This window comes from Teleopsis dalmanni, chromosome 1 (genome assembly GCF_002237135.1).
Source record: "Teleopsis dalmanni isolate 2A chromosome 1, ASM223713v2, whole genome shotgun sequence".
NCBI lineage: Eukaryota > Metazoa > Arthropoda > Insecta > Diptera > Diopsidae > Teleopsis > Teleopsis dalmanni.
This window is the reverse complement of record NC_051846.1, coordinates 185,670,586-185,691,819: the sequence shown is the minus strand read 5'-3', so window position 1 is coordinate 185,691,819 and position 21,234 is coordinate 185,670,586. Positions and strand designations below refer to the sequence as shown.

Below are 21,234 nucleotides of genomic sequence, written 5' to 3'. Positions count from 1 at the left end.
TTTTGCTTGTTCTTAATTTTCTAATTAAAACGAAATTTGACAGACTTTGAGCTGCAGATTTAGTATCTGCAATAAGTGTCCAATTAGTGTAAATGATTTCTCAATTATATTTTTACGATTAGTTTTTTTATAATTTGTACGGCTCATTAGAATAAACCTATTAAAATTTATTACATTGGTATAAAAAGAAATCCCTGTACTATATTACTTAATTTTGATAATATAATTTTCAGTTCTCAAAAATTACTATGTTATATATTATACTATGTTATATCCTTTAATAATCAATTGAAAGCTTGTTCTATATTTGGTTCATGATTTTTATGAAGTATTACTTTTATTTAATACGAAAAATACTCTGGTGTAACAGACCCATTATAATATATAATGATATTGTTATATTTTGACTTTATTACGTTAGTTTGTTACCCCCAATATGGTACTCCTGTTTCTTTTTCTTGGTTTAATTTTATTATTTTAATTTAATTAAAAGCATATAAATTTTTTTATAGTAAATTTGAAGAGACACCTACTAAAATCTTAATTGTGATATGATCTGGTATATCTACAATTTTACTATCTTTTGGAAATTTTTAAGTGAGTTTTTATTTTTAGTTTTTTACAATTTATTTATTTCGAAATCTTGAAATAAAATTCATTTTTTTTTATTTTTTAATCACTTCATCTATTTTTCCCACTAATTCTTTTCATTACCATATAAATTGAAATGGCTTATTTTTATTATAAGTTATTCTAAACAGTATAAGAATAATAATTTTAATGTCGAATAAAAATTTAATAAAATTTTTTCTGTATATTCCTAAAGTTTTGATTCAACTTCGCCTCTGTCGAAACTAACTGAAACTGAAGCACCTGTCATGGATCGTGCGAAAGAAGTAGAACGACCTGCAGTTAGAGGTAACTTTTATTTTAGGAACATTTATAGATTTATTTAGAGTCAAATATTCATACGTTGCAAGATCCTCAGAAATAAGAGGCAATACTATTGATAAGCTTTATATTGTATGTCATTCAGTTGATCATTAATACATTATATACATTATGTATATGTCTATATAAATGTATATAATTTGTATAGACATATATATGAAAAAGGCATAATTCAGAAATGATTTTCTATATTTAATATTATTTATCAAGATAAAGCAAAACAGAGGATTGTTGATATTCTCCACTCCATTATTTTTTTTTCGCAATTCTTTACATTGCTTAGAGATATATTATTGATTTTTTTTTTCAAGATACTAAAGGAAAACATAAGATTGCTGATATTTCCAACTCCATTGTTTTTCTTTGCAATTCTTTACATTCCTTAGAGAGTATGACTAAGTATTATCATTGAGAATTTAGTATACGTTGACTTGAATACTTAGAATGTACCGCATTATATTTTCAGAATTATTAAATTAATACTCTACAAGATATTTATAAATTATTAATTTGATTTTTAAAATGTTAGCTCAAAGGTGTTTAATTATATATCTATATCTTTATGGAATTGTTAAATAAATTTCGTTCTATGTATCTTAAAATCCTTTATTAAAAATATTAAATATTTAACTCATATTACAAAAATCAAGTTAAACTATCAGTACTTTGAATACAATATATTATCATTTTGTTGTTGATGTCAAACATAGATTAACAATGCAATAAAATGCATTTTTGATAAACGAAAGATTCTAGATATGTATTTCTTTAAAGGTTATTATTCAATAAATTTTTTATAAGTTTCATTGTATGTAAAGTTTTAAATTTAAATACATTTTTTTTAAAGCTTGTCGATTAATAGAAGAGAATTTAGCAGTCGATGCAGTTGCGCATATACTTGACGGAGTACCAGTATCACTAGGAGAATACCCACATATGGCAGCTATTGGGTTCAGTATTATAGGAAATGAAGATGAATATGATTTTCGTTGTGGTGGGACTTTAATTGATCCAAGATTTGTTTTGACAGCAGCACATTGCGTAAACAGTCGTGAAAGTATGCCTGCCGTTGTGCGTATGGGTGTAGTCGATTTTACAGATGAAGAACAAATGGATGATCGTGTCGAAATACCCGTTATTGTAAGTAGTTAAATATATAGTAGCAAAGAATTTTGTCATAAAATATATAAAAAGTGATGTATAATAACTTTATTATAGAAAACTCATATACATGAAAATTACAGTTCTGGCAGTAATTATAACGATATAGCATTATTAGAATTGGAAAGAAATGTGACGTACACACTTGATGTATTTCCAACATGTTTATACACAAACATAGAGGATCCACCAGAAGATTCTATACTCTATGTAACTGGTTGGGGTGTTGTTGATGTTACAAGTAAGTTTTTTAATTAAAATGTATTTGTTATACTATTTTACATATATATAATATATATTTTTCTTTTTAATACTATTTACGTTTTTAAAGCCTTATCTGAACAAAAATAAAAAAAATTTTTAGTTGGTTTTTTTTTTCAATTTATTTTATATAGTTAATGTAATGAAAATATATTCAACGTATTAAAGTTTATTGAAGTTCTTCTTCACAGCTGAGTATAGTTACAACTGATTGTGATAACAAAGGAGTAATTAATAGTGGAATGAATAATAAAATATATATTATGAAAATAAAAAACCAACTAAAAGTTTTTTTTTATTTTTATTATTTTTTATTATTTTTATTTTTATAAGTCTGTGAGAAATAATATTTTGAAAAAGTGAACTAATATTTTTTTTCTTAGCACGAAGAAAGTCTGATGTGCTGCTGAAAGCAAAATTAAAAATAACTCCATTAAGTGCTTGCAATAGAAGTTATGCTGAACAAGGTCTTACGCGGCAAATATCTCAGGGTATTATAAATTCTCAAATGTGTGCTCAAGATGACAGTGAGATGAAAGATGCTTGTCAGGGTGATTCGGGTGGACCACTGAATCTAGTTGTAAACGAAACAATCAAAAATTACCGTATAATTGGCATTGTATCAGCGGGTTTTAGTTGTGGAACCGAAACGCCAGGATTTTATACACGTGTCGCTGCATTCTTAGATTATATAGAAAGTATTGTGTGGCCTTAATCTAAGTAAATGATTAAAAGATGCCTAAACTACATAAGTTTTATTGTGTGATAATCTAATATTTTATTAAGGAACTGTTATTTTTAAGAGTTGAAATAATAATTTGAATTGACTTTTTGAAAGAAATTAATATTATATTAAAAAGAAAAACATGTACGTTATTATGTTAATATTATATTCACATATATTGCATTATGTTTAGCTGATTCGGTCTACAAATCTTAAATACTGTATTTGTTTCATTAACAAATAATCATTTTGAAAAACACCCTACAGTCGTTTAAAGTGATTGAAATACTTTATTTTCAAATTACTGTCTCTACTATAAAATCTACTCCATCTCTAGTAGCAGTTTCTGCATTATTTTAATGGTACTAATTGAAACTTTTTTTTGAGACCCTATTCTCGAAGTGGAGAGAAGGACAGCAAAGTGGAGTGGAGTGGAGAGTGGAGAAAAGGTCCTTTTAATTTGCCTCATAATTTTACTTTTTCCTCACTGTTCAAATCATTTTTAGTATTTACTTTTAGTATTTTAATATTTACTTTTAGTATTCACTAACATTTATTTGAATGGTGAACACATTCTTAACTTTGAATTTTCTTATTAGATTTTCAAGCCGTTTGATATCAATACAATCAGCTATAAAGTTTATTTTTTATTATCTTTCTAATTTTTTTTTTGATAGAATAAATATAATTTTATAATATATGCAATATATTGATATGGCATATATCAATTATTATTCGACAGTTAGAGTCATCGAGAGAAAGGGTGATAAAAAGAGAGAAGCGGAGAGGCAGAGATAAACAGATAGCAGAGAAAGAGAGAAAATAAAAAGAGAAAGAAAGAAAGATAAGAGAGAAATAAAGAGAGTGAGAGAGAGACGGAAAGAAACAGAGATGAAAAAACAAAGATGATTAATTGAGTATAAAATGATGAGATACAAAAATAACTGTAAATATGTATTTGCAGAAATGATATGTTTATAGTAGAAAATTATATAGAATTTAGAAATGATATCTAAAATTCAAATAAGAGGTGTTTAACCTATCGATAGAAAGTCCATCATTTCCTTTCTCATGACGAGCATCGACAATTTTAAATAACTTAATCGTACTTAAACGTAGTGAAGAGATCTGTAAATGCAAAAAATATAGTAAAATAAGCCACCCTTATATATATAAAGTTTCGACTAATAAATACAATAGTGTTCCTAATATATACATGTATATAGATATACTCAAAATATAAAGTAACAAAAAATTTAAGTAAATTGTGAGTTAAAGCGTTAATGCACATTGAATCACAATCTTCGCATTTAAGAATTTAAGGGTTATGAAAATAATTAGCAATGCATATCTGACTTACTTCAGCCAGAAGGCTTGTAGAATGTTGGAGAAGCTGATTAGGGAGAATGTTAAAAAAATTAGAAGTAACCGAAGAACTTGTTAGCAACGGATGGACGAACTGCAGCTTTTACTTGAAAATAAATAAGCCATGCAATATACCGAACTACAGCTGATTATCAATTTTATTATATTAATTTTTAATACAAATAAGAGTAAATTGTTTTGTGGATATCATTACAAAAAACCGAAAATAACATAAACCTATTTATATTTTTTCTTTTTTTGTGGTTTTAGGTAATAAATAAAAATAAACAGTAAATGAACACACTCATAATCAACATACTAAAAACGAAAGCGATATGTCCGATAAAATGATGAACTGTTTCTGTAATATCATACAAAATGTTTAGTATACTTGTTAGTGTTCTTTTCACGAACGCTATTTTTGTTGTGGATATTTGTAGTTATTCTTTTCCGAATGTAGTATATTTTTTGGTATTCGAAGAAAAATATTTTGGAGATGCTTTTAATATGTATTGTAGATGTTTTTTTTAAGTAGAAAAAATTTTTTTAGCAATTTTAATTTATTTGTATTATATTTGTATATTGATTTATGTATTTTGTTTATGTTTTTAAATTATTTGTTTCAAATAATAACAATAAAAATAAAAATAGTAAAAGTAGTAATAACCCAATAATCAAACTAAACTTTAAACAACAATTTTTTTATATACATATTAAAACTTTTATTCAGTACAGCTAAATGCTCAATAAATTATTATTTCACTTTTTTCATCTATATTTATTTTTGAATAAATCCAATTTCTTATCTTCATTTAAGAATATTAACAAAATACGTGCACACTGAAAAAATTTTTTTCTATCTCGGCAAACAATGCACATTTAAAACATAGCTGAAGTGATTTGCTTGAAGGACATTAAAACACACTAAATTATTTTGTTAATCTTGTCATGAACACTAAAAACTGCACTACTTTCGTGAAGCGAACACTAATGAGAACACTAAAAATGTTTTGTGATATGTTGAAAACAGTACACCATACATACATCAATTTTTTTGAAATGTTTGTCAATAATTATTTAGTTGCCATCTATACGTATTAATATAAATGGCCAGAGAAGTATTGAATTCTTTTTGCTTAACCTTAAGTTTTAGTTTAGTAACCAAAAACTTTAGTTTCTCCAACAACGCCACTAAACAAGCTCGTATAGGTCATATATGATTATTTATATTGTTTGCACATAATTTACAATTGATTAAATTAAAATTTATCAATTTATAGTTGCGTTATACATCCTTACTAAACCAATCTTATAGAAACGTATTTTATGCTATTTTTATTTCTGTGCTATTGGATCTCAATGTTATGTAGATAGCTTAATGAGTCTGTCAGTTGAGAATAAAAATTTTATAGTTTTATATGGCATATGTTTTAATCGCTTACTATTCTCTTAATGCGAATTTAATCTTTTTAAAATATCAGTTGTAGCGACATTGAGATACATCGGACCGGTTTAAATTCGCTCGTATATATTTCTTTACTCAAAGCTTTCTCCAGTTATCGAGAATAGATGCGAGTAAAGCGGCGAGAGGAAGATCTCTTGCTAAAAACAAGAAATAAACCGTCTTAATTAATTAAGTTTTATTGATGATTATTTTAAACTTCAGATTAGTTAGTTGAGCGGCGGATACGTGCGAGGTCTGTGATTGAGTATGCGCAGCGAAAATAATGTGTGATTAATATATTCTTTTTGTGGCATTTTGAAAACAATACAGAGTGAACATATTTTTCAGTAACTTAATTTGTTGAAATAAAAAATTTTGTTAACAAATATATGAATAATGTTTGTTAACTTTTGTTAGTAAACATTAACATTAAGCAAAATATTAATTTTTTAATATATAAAAATTGTGCATAAATGTGCTTTATTACTTATCTTGAGATACTTATCAACAAAGCTTGCTAAATCATTTTGTTCCTGTTGCTTTTGGTATATAGGAAAAATAAAAAAGAAGAATATTTAAGTAAGTCTATATAATATGATTGAACTATAAATAACTTGACATTTTGACGATCTAATCAGGAATAGATCGTATAATCAAGACATTTATTGTGTACTCGAGGTTTACGTTCAATAAATTTGTATATAAATGAAATAATATAATTGTCTAAAACATAAATACAATAAAAGTATTTAATAATATAAAATCAGTGAAAAATTCTGTCAACGTTATTGTGCATTTGACGATCTAATCAAAAATAATTTTCAATTTATATAGTATATATATATTGCACTACAAAAATTGTATTATGAGAAGATTTTTAATAAAACATATATAATTAAAGTTTTTTATAAATTACAAACAATTATTACTATATAAGAAAATTTAGCTGGTGACTAATTTGTAAAAAGGTACTGAATAATCAAAAATTATACATATTTCCCAATGTATAAATGTTGGGTTTTCACCAGACCCATTTAGTGTTTATTTTAAGCGACTTATAATTATTTGACATCTAATTTTTTTGATAATGTATGTTTTTATAGAAATATTTTTATTTGTTGTTTCCAAAATTTTTTTATTACTTTCCTTTGTTGCAATTTTATTGTTGAGTGGTACTTTGACTCTTGTTTATCTTAATGAATATATTTATTTTATAAATGTAAATTAAGACATATCTTTTCATTCGATCGATATCAAAGTTGAGCACTGTCTTGATATGTGATATAATTAATCTAAATTTAGTTTAGTAGAAAATATGTAGTGTGATTTTTTCGATGTATGTTATGTCAGAAGTTATTATGACAAATAATGTCGACTTTTGTGCTTTTATACCTATGCACTGTGTGTAAAAAATATCTGGAATTTATATATACAAATTAAAAAATAAATACTTAATGTACACATACTCGTAATATATTAAAAATATATAAATTACAATTAATGTTGTCATTCCAAAAGGAAACAAAAATAACTTCAAAATTAAAGGTCCAATGATTCCATTGTGACTCATGGAATGATCTTGGAGGGCAATTTCAATTATTAAAAATACATGTCCTAAAAATTTATCGCGTAGTGAAGCTAAAGCAGGGTTTATTATTTGGTCTGTTGATTGTTTCAGTCTCTCTGAACCACATTTTTGCCAGTCCTTACTATATTTCATTTCAAAAGATTCAATAATTTAATAGTACTGCTGAGAAAATCATACTACAGGATGATAGGATTTTTTATTTTGTCATTTTTACATTAGTTTAAAAATTTACCTGACTTTTTATTTTTTTGGAATTATAAGACAGCTTTAAATATATAAGACTATTTAAATATAGTATAAACTAAAGTAATGTTTAGCTATATCAACATATAAGAAAAGACTATCATTTACGACCACGTAGTATAATAAGTCGTGGAAAGGTTAAAGTCGTAGTTATAAAACCTTATCACATGAAAACTTTAAAATATATAAATACTTATTTGTGCCTAAAATAATTTTTCATTTTTTTATCTATATTAAATGGTTGCAGCAAAACCTATACAACAGTAAAATCCATTATTTATTTTCATAATATGGTAATTATATTTTCAAACTTATATATAGAAACAATAATTATATATTTATTGTAAAAATAAGCTACAATTGTATACTTGTTAATTATACTAAGGATTCTTAGTTAGAATGCGATCGAATGATTTTTAACATCACAGTATTGTTTTTTTGAAAAGAATGTGTGACTCATACAAAATTCATATTTATTTATTAATTCAAGCAAATAAAAAATCTCAGAATATTGTATTATAACTGCACTTAAGTGATACAAGAAGATTTTTGTGTGCTGTTTTGAATTTCCGCAATAAATCAAAAGTATTTGTAATAACAAATATTTAAGATTCAATACATGATTCCAAAAAGTAATGAGAGACTGCATCTGTGCCATAGAATGGATAATGTAAATACGTATAATATCTTAATATGTGAGGATTTAATTTTTAGATTGGTAAGATTGTTTTTATTGTTTTTTGTATTAAATAACTTCACACACCTATAACTCCTTTAGCTCCACACACCTATACAGTCAGTGCTCAACTGAACTCATAAGTAAACTCTTAAATTGGAAACGCTCTTATAGTATCAACCATTTTGGACATTTAGTTACTGATTTATATTTAGATCGTTTTGACATATTAACATGAGTAAGCGTTAGTAAGATTTATGGGCTAGTGGAATTATAAGTCTATATTGTTTGAAAGATGCTATGAATGTTACAAATAATTGAGAGCTCTATAGGTAAATATTATTCTTTAATTAAATGGCATTATAGTGCAGCTGGTTTGTTTCACAGCACCCGACACAATCAGATTATTAAAAAAAAAAGGTTGAACATATGATCTTACCCTTCTGGATATTTTAAGTCGTTGGTCCTCTTAAATAAATAACTATGGCTATTAGTTTACTTAGAGTTCAGAGTTCAGAGTTTTCAAAGTTCTAACAAAAGTATGGGATTAAACCTAAAAATCCCTCTTGTATGCGCCACTATTAGGAAATGTTCACAATATTGCAGCATTTATGATTGCATGTCAATCAAGTTATCTTCTAAAATACTCTATACTATAAACCTTTTTTTTAATTAATTAATTTTCGACTAAATATATGTAAATATAAAATTACAGCTAATAAGAAAATTAATGTTATATAGTACATAATACAATACAATATTTTTTGTTGCTATTTTTAAATCAAAATTGTTTGTTTATATTTTATATTGATTTTATCTTTAACCAGTGAACATCTGCCGCGTTTGACAAAAGTCTTTTTTTTATTGATTATTAAGTGAATACTCTCTAAGATAATTTAATATAATTTTAATTAAAAACCTTGAACCTCACATCAATTCATGAGTTTTTATATAGTATAATAATCATTTACTCGTATTTGTTAGGCTCTCTTTTGATATTGAATAATTTTTTATTTTCATTGAATTTAATTTGAATATTAGTCAAATTTAATCTATTATAAAATATTATAATATAATTTATAAGTGTTCAAATATTTGGAGAATTTTTGTTTTATATACTAATATAGAAAGATTTCTGATTTTTTTTTAATTTAATTAAATTTTAATAGGTTTAAAAATATATTAACTGCAAAAAAATGTTTAAAACTTTTTCAAAACTACAAACCATTCAACATTTTCGACGCCTGTATATAACAGCAATAATTTTGATAGCTTTGCACAATGTCGGTGCTCAGAGATTATATGGTAAGTATATTTACAATATATTCATATAAATTTAAAACTTGATTGAACTGTATATATGTAATTAGTTTTATTGATAAAATTAACTATTGTAATAGAAATGGTTCATACTTCTGCGAAAGACACAAAATAAAATTAGCTTATAGATTTTCTTTATTACATACTTAATCGTCTAAAACCCACCTTTAAAGGCAAGAGTATAAAGAGCGCTTAATTTTGATCATGTATGTTTCTGGAAAAAACTGAGTATCAACAAGTTCATGCATTGAATATTGTAACTCCGGCATTTGTTAGCTGGTTCCGAAACAATTGTTCTTTATGTACTGATACTAAGGCAGTACTCGTTACCAGGACATTATTTCTAGTTTTATAAATCAAGTGCGATTATTAATACCTCCACTTTATTTACTCCACTGATTCACTGAACAATGTCAAAGTAGTGAAAAAGCAGGCACTACATCACACATTATATATATTCTTATAAGGGCTTTTACATACCACAATATTTTGTTTATTGCCATGAGTTTTTAATGCATATATTGAGTACTATAAAAAGTATCGGCCGTTTTTTTGTAGCCATTGTTATTTATGACCTTTTGTAATATTTCGAGTAGTTTCATAATTTCGTCAGTGTAAAACTCTTGTGATTTATCGGCAACAACTTTGTCAAGTGATTTTTAATAACTTTTCGATCGGTTGATTTTTTCCTTTTCTTTTCCTTTTTCTTTCTAACCAAGTTCCATCAATTTGCAGACAATCATTAATGAAGTAAGCGATCAGACATTGTCATTATAGAACACAACCCACTTTTGGTTGCTGCTCCTTAATGTTTGCATTCAAGCTGTCTAGTTGTGAGCAGTAAAGGACATTAATAATCATTGCACTCGATGTAGGCAATTCCGTTTCAATCCCACCAAACACTCGACATAACCTAGTTTGCTGCCAATCCAGGTCTTGAAGTCGTTTATGAGCGGTCATCGGCTTTTGACGGTGATCGGTTGCGGTGGATATTATAGTATTTATTCTATTTTCCATTGTCCATAATGATTCCTTTCAAAAATGATTTGATTTTGTTTTAGCAGCGTTTACAGTTCGGTCAATCAATTGAGTTTGACATCTTTTATTTGTTTATGAATTTATTTATATTAAAACAATTAACAAGATTCTTTAATGTACTTTTATAATGTATTTAGTTTTTGCTTACATTTATTTCTTTTGAAATTAAATTGTTTTTTTGACTATTAATAATTTAATTTGCATAGAAGGAGATACGTGTGCCATAAAGTCAATAGGAGGTGTTTGCACTTTAGCATCCAAATGTACAACTCTAGAGCCTCTAATCAAGCAAAAACAAATCACATCTTCAGATATTTTACGCTGTGGATATGGAATATATGAGGAAATAGTATGCTGTCCAATTATTCGAACCAGAGGTCAATCAGAGTAAGTAGAAAAAGTATTTGATAAGATTATTAAATTGGGTCCTAATAATAGGCTTTTATGAAATATCATTTTTTATATATATTGAGAATATTATAAATATTAATATTATATTACTTAATATAAAATTTATATGTCATAATAATACATTAAAATTGATGACTTTAAAATATTTATGTTACGTATATTTTATACCAGAAATGTGGGAGAGGTTTATTAAGTTTTTAAAACCGTAAAGGACACAATTTCCTTCTAACTGTCTGAATGTTAGTCAACAACTTCCCAAATCGTTTATTCAATAAATTTGGAAATAGAGTTTTCGTGAACACAGATAGATAACGTTAAAATATTAATGAAATGGCAATGGTAGAATGATAAAAGAATAAAATGATTATATACTGCCGTTAGCATATGATAGATTATGTCAAATTCTTTTGTTTAGTTCGTAGTTCTAAATTTTTCGTGTCGAATTTCATGTCAATAATTGCATATATCCTAAAGCTAATAAAATTTTGTTTCCGTAATGAAACCTCTGAAACCTCTGTTACCAAAAACTTTCGGTGCTAAGGCTATATCATGTTCACAAATACTATAAATAATATTCATAGAAGATTAACAAAACATTTAAGACAAAAATCGTTCTAAACGAACATCCAGATCAACTAAGGAAAGCTGTACTGAAAATCGATTCAAGATACCCGCGTACAAAATAAGTACCAATAAAATTAAACATATATTAAACATATATTGATGTGCCATTTCAGGAAAATTTGCTTTTATACAAAAAAATATATTTGAGCATACAATTGGATATAATATTATAAGTTTATACTAAATATTAGGTGAATAAAGCCTGGAAAGAAGCATAGTAATAAAAGTTCCTAAGGATATTCGTTGTCTCTTCGATATAACCTCACTCACCGATTACTTTTCCTTAAAATTCAATTTTAGAACTTTTAAACTGATTTACAGGAACAAAACAGAAGTACCTAAGACAATATAGATTTAAACAGTACATTGGGCTATATATTGGGACTGCGTTACAGCCACTTCTGTAATTTGCGTTTCTCAGCGCTTGAAAAAGAGACACTTACACATCTTTGACATTAATTTCTAGGATAATCCAGATGAAGCATTAAACATATTGCAAATATTTGCATTTGTTAATTTGTTAGATTTGTTGTTAAACTTTAAGTTTTGTCCGACAAGATTCTTAAATAGGATTTTGCCTTCTTTCACTTCACTTGCCCAACTAATTAGTAGTAGCTTTGGAACAAAAGTTTTGTCAGAAGCGACTTTAAGTTTAGAGAGATCATTTCACATCATTTAATAGCATTTTAAATAATCTATAATATACTAGATATTAAAACATATATATTTAATTTAAAGCAATTAGTAATATATACATAGCTTTGAAACAAATGTTTATGCAAAATATATGTCTTTGAAATTATATTAATTTTGCATTTATTATTTTGCTGAATTTCGTTGAATCGCTAAATAAACAAATAATATATGATATATACTTTTTTTCATTATTTTTAGCACAGAAACAACCACTTCGACTACATCGACTACTACTACCACGTAAGTTTTTTTTTTTAGTTTTAAAAGTTAAATGTGATTTTTATGAATTTCATTTTTCACAGCATCCGGACAACTCCAACTATATCAACGTAAGATAATTTTAGAAAATTAAAGAAATAATTAAATTTGTTTCGATTTGTTTAGCACTACAACCAAAACACCAACATATATCATAACCACTCCAACTCCAACTACAACAACGTAAGATCATTTTTCAAAATTTTAGGAATAACTTATAGTAATTTGTTGTGATATTTTTAGTACTACTACCAAAGAACCAACACATACTATAACCACTACAGAAAGCTATTCAGAAACGCCAGCTAAAAAAGGTAAAATATTAAAAACTGTTAGATGCAAATACAAATATTGAATTAAATCTTTCATCAAATATTATTAAAATCACTTACTCTCACATCATTTAGTAGCATCTTAATAATATATACTAGAGATTGAAACGTATATCTTCTTTCTTTCTTAATCTAAATTAATAAAATATTTTCATTCCGCTAAAAAATTTATCATCACTAACCCCCAAGCACAATTTAATTTTGGATTGGTTTGTTAATGTAAGTAGAAAGATCTTTATTATTTAAACAACTTAAAATACCAAAACGATAATATGAATTATTAAATTTAGCACTCCAGTACAAGTGCTCTCCAGTAGCTTTAATTCGATTTCAATGATTCTATATAATATGTAATTCTGAATTTAAAGCTTGCAATATTATTGAGGCAAATGGACCTGATACAAATGAATTAGACGACAGCGAACAGATTCTAACGCAGGGAGATTTTCGATTTGTTGGAGAAATTGGTTTTAAAATTTTAGATAAACCATTGGAACCGGTATCGTATGAATGTACCGGAACATTGATTAACTCAAAATTTGTTCTAACAGCTGCTCATTGTTTTAATAATCGCAGTAAGGAGGCAACAATGGTTCGGTTTGGTATAACAAATTCGTTTCATGAGGAACAAATGACAGATGCAGTTTATGGAGAAATAAATGTAAGTACCACAAAACAAATAAAAACGTATACATTATGAAAAATTATATTCTACAGATAATTCACTTACATCCAAAATATACACCAGACATTTCATTCCACAACATTGCTATTGTTGAACTAAACAATCCAATATCATATACCAAATATGTATATCCGATATGTTTAGAAACAGAATATGATGACTCAACCGAGTTAAAGCTAATGGTGTCATACTGGCAGCCTGGAGCAGTTAGAGGTAAAATTGTTTATACTTCTCTTATTATTTCAAGTTCTCTATATTCTTTTGTTATACAGATAAAAATTTCAAATTCTTGCTTAGAGCTGTTCAAGCGAATATATCCTTAAGCAGTTGTGAAAATAGTTATATCGCAAATAGTGCAGCTAGTCATATGGAGTCTGAACTTCGTCGCACACAAATGTGTACCGAATTTACAATTTTTAACCAAAAACTTTGCATTAGTGCCAATGGTGACCCATTGTTGACATTGGACTCAAACAATAATTATCGGGTACTTGGTATATTTTCTGGTGCAAGCAAGTGCAACACAAATTCTGTTACTAACTTATTTACACGGGTCGATGCATACATAGATTTTATTGAGCGTATAGTCTGGCCTCAAGAAGTGTTATCATCTCAACATAAGTAATTAAAACGTTTTACTTTTTATTACATTACTCGTAGTTTTAGAACTTAACAACAAAAAATTGGTAAATATTTAAAATTAGTTAGTAATTATGGATAATTCGATTTCAGTAAACAAAAGAAAAAATTAATTGATACTAAATTTTTAACAGTTTAGGCAAAAGAATTCGAAGTTAATAATGAAACTTACCTTCTAATATATATTAATATATATATTAATTAATATATCAATATATAGCAAGGTATCACTTCTGTACATTGGTTCTAAACTATAGAGGATCAGAATACTGTCACGATTGTCTAAAAATATTTATATATGCAAATATTAATTATTTTATTTCTATATTATATATATTATATTTATATATATATTGTATATATATCTATATTATATTTTGTAAGGAAAGCTTTAGAGTAGTGAAACTAAGTTCTTTAATATTTTATTATTTTATTTAGTTTTCAAAATTTTTATCTTTATATATATAAGAAACTAATATAAATTTATTTTCTTATTTATAGTGCCGAAACTAATATTACTACTGCCACAACCATGTAAGTTAATTTTAGGATTGAATGATTCATTTAATCTATATGAATTTTATTTCCCATAGCACACAGTCAAATTCAAGTATCAAAATCGAGACAACAATAGTGTTGTCTATAAATTAAACTTAACCCAAAACTATTCTATCTTACAGTAATATTTTAAAACCCACCATCCTTTATTATTTTATTTACTTAATAAGATATAAATAAATACTCTAACATAAGATATAAAGATATATGAAAATTTGTCGCTTTTATACTTCTAGCATTCAGAGTACGACAACTATTGCCACGTAAGTCTTAAAAATATTACTATTTGAGCCGATATATTAAATTTAAACGAATTATTTTTTACAGCCCTTACATAATACCAACAACAACCACGTAAGATTGGTATATTTTTAAATTAAAATTATGAATGCAGTTATATTCTATATTTTAGCACTATTAAGCCCACGACTAAAGAACCGATACCTACGTTTGATGATAATTTTTCAGAACGATCAGCTACAAAAGGTAAGACATTACGTTTTCGTTATATTTTGGCCCAGGCCCAGGTCGTGTGCTGTTGTCCTCCTTTTTGGACGCGGTTTATTTAATGCTCATGACTTTTTTGAAAAAATAGCTTTCGTCTTATGTTATGTTTCGTCTTATGTCCTATGATAAGGCCATACCGTCTCAGTTTATTTTCTAGTACCTACACAAGATTGTTTAATCGTTGATTAATATAATTGGGACTTAGTGTGACTCAGTAACGGTTTCACCAAATAGTAAAAATAAGTATTTTGTGACATTTCGTTGCTGCTTAAGATACGACTCCATTTGTTTAGTTTTGGTTTAAGAGCATCAAAATATTTTACTTTTATATTTAAATTCTTGAAAATATAATATAAAAAATTTAAACTCCAATATTACAGTCATGTTTTAGAACTTAAATAGTAGTGTTATATGTATATTGATAATGAGTCAATATTTTTTTATAAATACGAGTAGAAAGATTTTTACCTTTTAATTAGATTAAAATATCAATCTGACACTATGAAGATTTAAATAGTTGCATTTTCAGCAGTAATTTGTATTAACAAGTACTCATATCCTATAATAATTTTACATATTATTACCTAATTTATAGCTTGCAATCTTATTGAAGCAAATGGACCAGATACAATTGAATTAGACGACAGCGAACAGATTCTAACGCAGGGAGTTTTTCGATTTGTTGGAGAAATTGGTTTTAAAATTTTAGACAAACCATTGGAACCAGTGTCGTATGAATGTACTGGAACATTGATTAACTCAAAATTTGTTCTAACAGCTGCTCATTGTTTTAATAATCGCTATAAAGAGCCAAGAATGGTGCGGTTTGGTATAAGTAATTCGAATCAAGAGCAACTGAAAAATGCAGTTTATGAAGAAATAGACGTAAATATAATAATACAAGAGAAATGTTTAAATATTTTTTAAAACTATATTTAATTGTACACAGGTAATACATGTGCATTCAAAATATATATTCAACACTTCATTCCACGACATTGCCATTGTTGAACTTAAAAATCCAATTTCAAATACCAAATATGTATATCCAATATGTTTAGAAACAATGTATGATGATTCGATGGATTTGAAGCTGATGATGTCTTACTGGGAAACTGGAACGATTTCAAGTAAATATTATTTGCTTATTACCTTTTCGCATTTTTTTATTTTATAGTTTTTAATCACATATATCTTTTATTATATAGATACAAATGTTACATTCTTGCTTAAGGCTAATCAAGAAGAGATATCTTTAAATAGTTGTGAAAATAGTTATATCGTAAGTGGTGTACCTAATCACATGCAACAAGATTTGCAAGATACACAAATATGCACAAAATTCAAAATTCCTGAACAAGAATATTACATTAGTTCCAATGGTGATCCATTGTTGACATTGGACTCAAACAGTAATTATCGGATATTTGGCATATTTTCTGGTGCAAGCAACTATAACTCGTCAAATTCTTTTAGTAATTTATTTATACGGATTGATGCATATTTAGATTTTATCGAGCGTATAGTCTGGCCGGATGAAATACAATCATCGCAACACAAGTAACGTGACTTAGTTTTATTTATTAAAATTATATTTAGAATTTTGGATTAAATCTTAGTGAATATTTTTAATTTGCTTATTAATTAGTTAATTATCTGTTTATTAGGTATAAGATTATTTCCTTAGAAAAAAATATATATTTAAATGCTGACGCGCATTTACTTTAAAATTTAGTTTCATAAAAAAAAATTTTATCAACCTTATTGAGAATTTGAAATTAATATACAATCATACAATTTTTATTCTAATATATATTAATTATTAACTTTGTACACTGAAACTGAATTCTAGTATCAGAACTTAATAGGTTCCTTACGTCACGTTTTAAAAAAAATTTACATGCAAGTGTTAATTATTTTATGTTAATGTTATTTATCTAAGATAATATTTTAAATCTGGTCCATCGAGAAGATTTTTAAATTGGTTTATGGACTATGATCATTGTGAATCACCATAAAATGTATATCTTGGATAAGTCCATTGATTTTTATGGATTTTTATTAACTGAAGATTTATTTCTTTTTAGTATTAGTATTAAATTAAAATAATAAATTAAATTATCCTTATATTTTAGAACTACAACTACAGAACCTTCGTATTTTAGCACTATCAAAACAACAACTATAGAACCGACGCCTATGTCTACAGTAAACTTTAAAGAACACTTAGCTACAAAAGGTAAGATATTTGGTTTTTCTTTCTAATATAATTTATATGACTGAACTTTTAAACAGATTTATAATAATTTATGTGTGCAATATAAGACACTAATATTATTAGAATGATACCTTGTCTATTATAATTGGTAGATAATTTTATGGCATTAATTTTTTGAATACGACTTTCGACATGTGTCTGTCGCGGCAACGAGTTACATGATCCATTTGATCAGTCCAATTTGTGATTATTTTTTCTTATAAATGTGACCATATGACGTCAACATTATTAAAATGAAACGTTATCTATTATAATCTGGTAGATAATTTCATGGTATTATTTTTTGAATATGGCTTCCTACATTTATCTGCCGCGGCAACGAGTTACATTGGACATTTGATCAGTCCAATTTGTGACTATTTTTTCTTATGTGAAAAAAATGTGTCCGTATGACGTCAATGGTGACATGAATATTGACTTCCAATGGTTTAAGACTTGCTGATTTGTCGGCATGAAGCAATGACTTAACATAGCCCCATAAAAAGGTAATTGTTAAAGAGAGGCATTAAATGCCACGAACTAGGAGACCAATTAACAGGACCACTTCTGAAAATAAAGATTTTACTAAATTGATTTCACAATAAAAAGATTGCTAAGCGCATTATATGGGAAATTGCACAGTCTTGTTGAAATCAAATGTCGTCAATGTTTAATTTAATAATTTTTAGAAATAAAAATTCATTCAGCACGATTTGATAGCGCTCGCCATTCACCATAACGGTACATTCTTCTCCATTGCGAAACAAGTAAGAATCGACGATACCATCAGCATGTAAACCACGCTAAATAGCCAATTTTAATGGATGTAAGGTTGATTCGTTAACAGCTTGAGGATTATCGCCGGTCCATATATGGCAATTTTGCTTATTGACGTAACTATTTCATCAGAAATGAGCTTCATATCTAAACGCTATTCTTCGTCAAATTGTTCTATGAACTTTGCAAACAGATTTATTTTTCTCAAAGAAAATTCTCACAATTCGGAAGAATTGTTCTAGCGTTAAACGATTCATAAATTACCAAACCTTACTGAACAGAAATGTCAACACAGTTTGATATTCGATATCGACAGCTGCAAATTTATTGATATCCATAGTTCTCATGCAGTTAAAAAAATCTCATATATAGGCATCATAGACCAAATCTAATGGCATTAAGTGAATCTAATGATTTTAATAAAGGCATGATGCATAAGTTAGGCTATGCTTACAAATTTAATGAAGTTACAAAGTTATGTGATAAACAGTCAAATGTTTAATGTTTATTATATATAAATATTACATAATCCGTATTTTTAATTTGTGTTTGATAGTTCAGTTGGGATGGTTCTTTTGAGTAGCTTAAAGTCTCTTTTGTAATCAGTATTGTAAAGTTCCTTTACTACGTACTTGCATCTTCAGTAGTTATTTATTTTTAGAGAAAAATGTATTCGAAAATAATTCACTAATTCTTTTTTAATTTAAAGCTTGCAATATTATTGAGGCAAATGGACCTGATACAAATGAATTAGATGATAGCGAACAGATTCTAACGCAGGGAGATTTTCGATTTGTTGGAGAAATTGGTTTTAAAATTTTAGACAAACCACTGGAACCGGTGTCGTATGAATGTACTGGAACATTGATTAACTCAAAATTTGTTCTAACAGCTGCTCATTGTTTTAATAATCGCAGTAAGGAGGCAAGAATGGTTCGGTTTGGTATAACAAATTCGTTTCATGAGGAACAAATGACAGATGCAGTTTATGGAGAAATAAATGTAAGTACCACAAAACAAATAAAAACGTATACATTATGAAAAATTATATTCTACAGATAATTCACTTACATCCAAAATATACACCAGACATTTCATTCCACAACATTGCTATTGTTGAACTAAACAATCCAATATCATATACCAAATATGTATATCCGATATGTTTAGAAACAGAATATGATGACTCAACAGAGTTGAAGCTAATGGTGTCATACTGGCAGCCTGGAGCAGTTAGAGGTAAAATTGTTTATACTTCTCTTGTTATTTCAAGTTCTCCATTTATTTTTGCTATACAGATAAAAATTTCAAATTCTTGCTTAAAGCTGTTCAAGCGGATATATCCTTAAGCAGTTGTGAAAATAGTTATATCGCAAATAGTGCAGCCAGTCATATGGAGTCTGAACTTCGTCACACACAAATGTGTACCGAATTTACAATTTTTAACCAAAAACTTTGCATTAGTGCCAATGGTGACCCATTGTTGACATTGGACTCAAACAATAATTATCGGGTACTTGGTATATTTTCTGGTGCAAGCAAGTGCAACACAAATTCTGTTACTAACTTATTTACACGGGTCGATGCATATATAGATTTTATTGAGCGTATAGTCTGGCCTCAAGAAGTGTTATCATCTCAACATAAGTAATTAAAACGTTTTACTTTTCATTATATTACTCGTAGTTTTAGAACTTAACAACAAAAAATTAGTAAATATTTAAAATTAGTTAGTAATTATGGATAATTTGATTTCAGTAACAAAAAAAAAAAATGAATTGATACTGAATTTTTAACAGTTTAGGCAAAAGAATTCAAAGTTAATAATGAAAGTTATCTTCTAATATATATTAATTAATATATCAATATATATCAAGGTATCAATTCTGTACATTGGTTCTAAACTATAGAGGATCAAAATACTGTCAGGATTGCCTAAAAATATTTATTATATGCAAATATTAATTATTTTATTTCTATATTATATATATTATATTTATATATATATTATATATATATCTATATTATATTTTGTAAGGGAAGCTTTAGAGTATTGAAATTAAGTTCTTTAATATTTTATTATTTTACTTAGTTTTCAAAATATATATCTTTCTATATATAAGTAACTGACATAAATTTATTTTCTTACTTCTAGTGCCGAAACGAATACTGCTACTGCCACAACCATGTAAGTTGATTTTAGGATTGAATGATTCATTTAATCTATATGAATTTTATTTCCCATAGCACACAGTCAAATTCAAGTATCAAAATCGAGACAACATTAGTGTTGTCTATAAATTAATCTGAATCAAGAACCATTTCATCTAACAGTATTTATTTTAAACGCATCATTCTTTATTAGTTAAGTTAGATATGTACTTTAGAATAAGATTTAAAGATATATGAAAAAAGATTTGTGGCTTTTTTATACTTTTAGCATTCAGAGTACGACAACTATTGCCACGTAAGTCTTAAAAATATTACTATTTGAGCCGATATATTCGATTTAAACGAATTATTTTTTACAGCCCTTATATAATACCAACAACAACCACGTAAGATTGATATATTTTTAAATTAAAATTATGAATTCAGTTATATTCTATATTTTAGCACTATTAAACCCACGACTAAAGTACCGATACCTACGTTTGATGATAATTTTTCAGAACGATCAGCTACAAAAGGTAAGACATTACGTTTTCGTTATATTTTG

General features: G+C 26.8%; 2 protein-coding genes across 2 annotated transcripts in view; both read left to right on the top strand.

Annotated features, from left to right (window-relative positions):
* Nucleotides 1-526: 526 nt before the first annotated feature.
* On the top strand, nucleotides 527-3,125 carry LOC119672178 (serine protease persephone-like). The gene is made up of 5 exons (XM_038083175.1): nucleotides 527-597; nucleotides 827-918; nucleotides 1,799-2,091; nucleotides 2,170-2,353; nucleotides 2,757-3,125. The coding sequence occupies exons 2-5, from the start codon at nucleotides 879-881 to the stop codon at nucleotides 3,086-3,088; spliced, it is 849 nt and encodes a 282-aa protein (XP_037939103.1). The 5' UTR covers nucleotides 527-597; nucleotides 827-878; the 3' UTR covers nucleotides 3,089-3,125.
* A 6,463-nt stretch (nucleotides 3,126-9,588) lies between these two features.
* Nucleotides 9,589-21,234, top strand: part of LOC119666888 (transmembrane protease serine 9-like) — a 67,501-nt gene continuing 55,855 nt past the window's right edge. The window contains exons 1-24 of the mRNA XM_038076166.1: nucleotides 9,589-9,718; nucleotides 10,978-11,158; nucleotides 12,701-12,742; nucleotides 12,805-12,831; nucleotides 12,887-12,943; nucleotides 13,004-13,074; nucleotides 13,461-13,753; nucleotides 13,810-13,990; nucleotides 14,050-14,398; nucleotides 14,918-14,950; nucleotides 15,211-15,237; nucleotides 15,302-15,328; nucleotides 15,387-15,460; nucleotides 16,077-16,366; nucleotides 16,431-16,611; nucleotides 16,690-17,041; nucleotides 17,617-17,720; nucleotides 19,225-19,517; nucleotides 19,574-19,754; nucleotides 19,814-20,162; nucleotides 20,671-20,703; nucleotides 20,956-20,982; nucleotides 21,047-21,073; nucleotides 21,132-21,205. Of these exons, the coding sequence (XP_037932094.1) occupies nucleotides 9,610-9,718; nucleotides 10,978-11,158; nucleotides 12,701-12,742; nucleotides 12,805-12,831; nucleotides 12,887-12,943; nucleotides 13,004-13,074; nucleotides 13,461-13,753; nucleotides 13,810-13,990; nucleotides 14,050-14,398; nucleotides 14,918-14,950; nucleotides 15,211-15,237; nucleotides 15,302-15,328; nucleotides 15,387-15,460; nucleotides 16,077-16,366; nucleotides 16,431-16,611; nucleotides 16,690-17,041; nucleotides 17,617-17,720; nucleotides 19,225-19,517; nucleotides 19,574-19,754; nucleotides 19,814-20,162; nucleotides 20,671-20,703; nucleotides 20,956-20,982; nucleotides 21,047-21,073; nucleotides 21,132-21,205 (3,382 nt within the window). The 5' untranslated portion in view covers nucleotides 9,589-9,609. The remainder of the gene's footprint in view (nucleotides 9,719-10,977; nucleotides 11,159-12,700; nucleotides 12,743-12,804; nucleotides 12,832-12,886; nucleotides 12,944-13,003; nucleotides 13,075-13,460; nucleotides 13,754-13,809; nucleotides 13,991-14,049; nucleotides 14,399-14,917; nucleotides 14,951-15,210; nucleotides 15,238-15,301; nucleotides 15,329-15,386; nucleotides 15,461-16,076; nucleotides 16,367-16,430; nucleotides 16,612-16,689; nucleotides 17,042-17,616; nucleotides 17,721-19,224; nucleotides 19,518-19,573; nucleotides 19,755-19,813; nucleotides 20,163-20,670; nucleotides 20,704-20,955; nucleotides 20,983-21,046; nucleotides 21,074-21,131; nucleotides 21,206-21,234) is intronic.

What these genes read in the sequence shown, in the direction of transcription:
- LOC119672178 (XM_038083175.1), top strand. Translation starts at nt 879, where the DNA reads ATGGATCGTGCGAAAGAAGTAGAACGACCTGCAGTTAGAG. An exon ending in AGAACGACCTGCAGTTAGAG is followed by an intron (nt 919 to 1,798) that starts GTAACTTTTATT and finishes TTTTTTTTAAAG; the next exon opens with CTTGTCGATTAATAGAAGAG. An exon ending in GTGTCGAAATACCCGTTATT is followed by an intron (nt 2,092 to 2,169) that starts GTAAGTAGTTAA and finishes ACTTTATTATAG; the next exon opens with AAAACTCATATACATGAAAA.